The sequence below is a fragment of the Austrofundulus limnaeus genome, unplaced genomic scaffold, assembly GCF_001266775.1.
Source record: "Austrofundulus limnaeus strain Quisiro unplaced genomic scaffold, Austrofundulus_limnaeus-1.0 Scaffold130, whole genome shotgun sequence".
Classification (NCBI taxonomy): Eukaryota; Metazoa; Chordata; class Actinopteri; order Cyprinodontiformes; family Rivulidae; genus Austrofundulus; species Austrofundulus limnaeus.
Window position 1 is genome coordinate 1,311,430 of NW_013952532.1, and position 3,488 is coordinate 1,314,917.

At 46.7% G+C, this 3,488-nt stretch overlaps 1 protein-coding gene across 3 annotated transcripts in view; it reads right to left on the minus strand.

Moving 5' to 3' along the window:
• nptxrb (neuronal pentraxin receptor b) overlaps positions 1–2,963 on the minus strand; it is a 22,505-nt gene extending 19,542 nt beyond the window's left edge. The window contains exons 1-2 of one of the 3 annotated variants that reach the window (XM_014015536.1): positions 2,838–2,963; positions 1,856–2,610 (exon numbers count right to left, since the gene is read on the minus strand). In XM_014015536.1, coding sequence (XP_013870990.1) covers positions 1,856–2,605 — 750 coding nt within the window. In that variant the 5' untranslated portion in view covers positions 2,606–2,610; positions 2,838–2,963. The other 2 variants (XM_014015535.1, XM_014015537.1) reach the window with 2 other exon arrangements.
• Between the last annotated feature and the right edge of the window lie 525 nt (positions 2,964–3,488).

Below are 3,488 nucleotides of genomic sequence, written 5' to 3' on the forward strand. Positions count from 1 at the left end.
CTTTTTGTGCTAACTGCTAAGCATAACAATAACCAAAGTTACCAAACCAATCCACTTGCAAATTTTCATCCTTTTCTCAAGCGTTACTGCCAGATTTCTACAATCAGTCTTTTTCAAGATGAAAATAATAACTCTGTTACAAACTGAACATAAAGGAAGTTTTGTGTCTTTGTTGAGGCATGAAGTTACGTCTGCTGCGTTTTGTCATTCATTGTGGTTTAATAATGAGCCGTTCTATTGATAATCACTTCAGTAGGATTAGCATGCAGAGCATAAGCTGAGAGAAGAAGGTGTTTGGGAAACAGCAGCAAGCTGAGGTGAAGCTGTTGGATGAGACATCTGCGAGGGCGAGATAAAATATCAAGAGAGCTGCTGAGGCAGGATCGAATCTGGACGTCCGGGATATAAATTCACACTGATGGAGACAACCTTGCAACTGACTGACCGTGCTTACCGGGGGCTGGCAGTGATGCAGCACGGTGTGTGTGTGAGTGAGTGTGTAGTAAGATGTGTATCTATGTCTCAATCTCAGCTTTCTCTTAGATACACACACCACACACACACTTTGCTAACCCTCACCACCGCCGCCCTTTTTCCTGTCCAGCCAGCTTCATGTTTTATGGATGTCCCCATCTTGCTGTTGGATGCTGAGGAGGCGGCTGACATAATGGGGGGAGGGGGAGTAGGTGGAAAGATTTCCCCTGAGTCCGTGGGAACGTGGGCAAGACCTGAGAGACGTTTGTGTCGTGAGATTTTTTTTCTTTTTTTTTTTCTGAGCAACAGCAGAAGTGAAGATGTGCGCCGCAGAACACAGTATGAATGCTGTTGGTTTCATAAACAGGAYGGGGTGAAAGGGCTTATTGTCTTTTAGACGCCTTAAAAGTAAAATAATTAGCATTCCTTAAAGGAAAGCATCCTCCATCCTCTTTCATGACAGAATTTTAAACAGAAATCATTTAACAATGCGGCATGCCGTTACAACTGTTTCCATCGAGATCTCCCAAGATGTGTTAGTGCTCAGAGTACCTGACTGAGATCAACTACAATTTTAGCTCATTAGGTGCAGAATCTGCTGAGTTGTCACTTTTGTGTTGATCTTGGCTTACGGTGACTTGTGATGTACTGAAGGTGATTTCTTTCTGAGGGTTTCGCTAAAACCAGATCAGTGGTTCATGAAATAACAGTGTTGCCTGTGTGTTGAGTGGTGAGTATGACTCTCAGCTACTACCACACCAAACTTTAGCTCAACAGCTGTAAAACTGATTACGTTTTTTTTATTATTTTTTGTGGTCATTATTGTTAATTAGCTGTGAACTTGAATTAATATCACTCCAGAAGTGAATCTATAGATGTGGCCTACATCCAATGATTACTCTCTGAGTGTTTCATCAGATCCATCCGTTTGCGCATATTTTGCTAACAGCCAGACAATGTTGGAGTCAACAGGTATTGCCAATGTGTTAAGTAAAAATGCTGCACAATGTGTAGTGTTCAAAAAATATGTTAGGAATGATGCTCAAAACAGAAAAAAAAAGGAATGATGCTCAGCTGATTAAGTGTGACCACAATATTTGTAAAATGCACTTATAGCCACTTTAGGCTCAATTGGCTGTGGTGCTCATCTCAAAAAATTCAATGAGCTGCAGTGATTGGTTTTTTTTAAGTTACATTAAAATTGGTTGAGCAATTCATTTGATATTTTACCAACAGTTTAGGACCGTTCGATTGGGTTGGGGTTGGGGGCATTAGCCCCTACAATTTTGTTGCTCACACACACACACACACACACAAAAGAAATAGTTCAATAAGTGTGGTCCAAGTTGCTCAGTCATATGTTTTAATAGGAAAGACCCACCTCAAGTTTATCTATGCGGTCCTTCAGATCCATGATGGCCCTGGCCAGCTCCTCCACGGCCCGAGCCGTCTGCAGCTGCGCCGCGGCGGATGAGCTCACTTCGTCCCCGGCCATGATGCGGCGGTTCCCGCTCCACACTCCGATGCTCCGCGCCGGGGCACTCCTGTCATCCTCCAGGCCGCTCTCGCACTCACTCAGCTTCCCCGTCAGCTCCCGGATCGTCCTCTGGTCCATGAGGATCTGGTCGTTCTGCCGCAGCACCATCTGCCGGAGCTCCTCCGCGGTCGTCCGGAGGTCCTCATCTCCGGCGGCGGCGGCGGCGGCGGCTCCGTACAGCGGGTCGTCCTGCTGCTCCTGCCTCAGCTCTTTGCTCCTGCAGTCTCCAACAGGTACAGGAGTGCAGATGAGTCGGCTGAAGCTGAACTGCTTTGCCGAGCCTCCTCCTCCTCCACCACCACCTCCTGTCTCCTTCCCGAGGTTGAGCTCGTTCAGAGCGGGGACGTCCAAGTCGAGCCCGCCGAGCCCGTTGCCGTCGACGTCGTAGGAGCCCGCCCCGTGGAGTGCGCCCAGCGGGCCGGCGTGCGCCACCGAGCYGGGCTCCAGGGGCTGCAGCAGCGCCTCCGAGGTCAGCGTGCCGTTGTCGCTGGGAGGCGAGCCGCGCTTCCGAGGGTAAACGCTGGCGATGATGCAGATGACCGCGCCGAGGACGGCTAGAGCCCCAGCTCCCACCAACACCACCAGGAACTTCATTATGACTGTGGAGAGTGACGCAGGAAATTACAAATCATATTTAAAAAAAAATAACGCAGCATCATTCAATCACAGCAACATGATGGAAACTATCCTACCTGAGCAGTCTACTACAAAACCCTAAACTTATTGTCACTCTGACATCCCATAATAACTACAGGATAAAATATGACACTTACATCTCTACAGCAAATTCACGGCTGTTTGCCAATGGCGCTGCTCTTCTTCTTACCCTCTGAGTGTTATATGGATGGCACCAAGCTGTCTGATCCAGAAATGCTCTCCCTCTCCTCCTCCTCCTCCTCTCTCTCTCTCTCCCTCTCTGTGTTGCTAAGCTGCTCTCTCCTCCGTCCGTTACCATGGAGACCGCTGTGGAGGAGGAGCGAGGCAAGGGGCATGCGCAAAAGTCAGAGCAGCTGGGTTGGCCTCCAGCAAGGCTCCGCCAACAATCAAGGCGGTGATGGATGGATGTGTCAGTGAATGGATCTGCGCCTCAAACCTAAATAAGGCTGTTGACAAACGAGGAGTTTCTATTGATTTGATGTGATTTTCTGGTGGATAATTAAAAAAAAAAAACATTTAGACTTGTTGTTTGTCATGTTTTCACCAAATCAGCTCATGCTGTAAAAAAAAAAAAAAAAAAAAAAAAACACTTTAAAACGTCATAGACCAGCAGTCCAAAGGTGGACCCACACACGTATGTTATTTAATAATTTCTCAAACTGGGTCTGTGAAGATGTGTGAGAAGCCTAAATTCACACACAAACATACACACACACACACACACACACACACACACACACACACACACACACACACAAAATATACAAAAAGCACATTTATTTGCTGTAACGAAGATGTATTTTTATTTATTTATTAATAA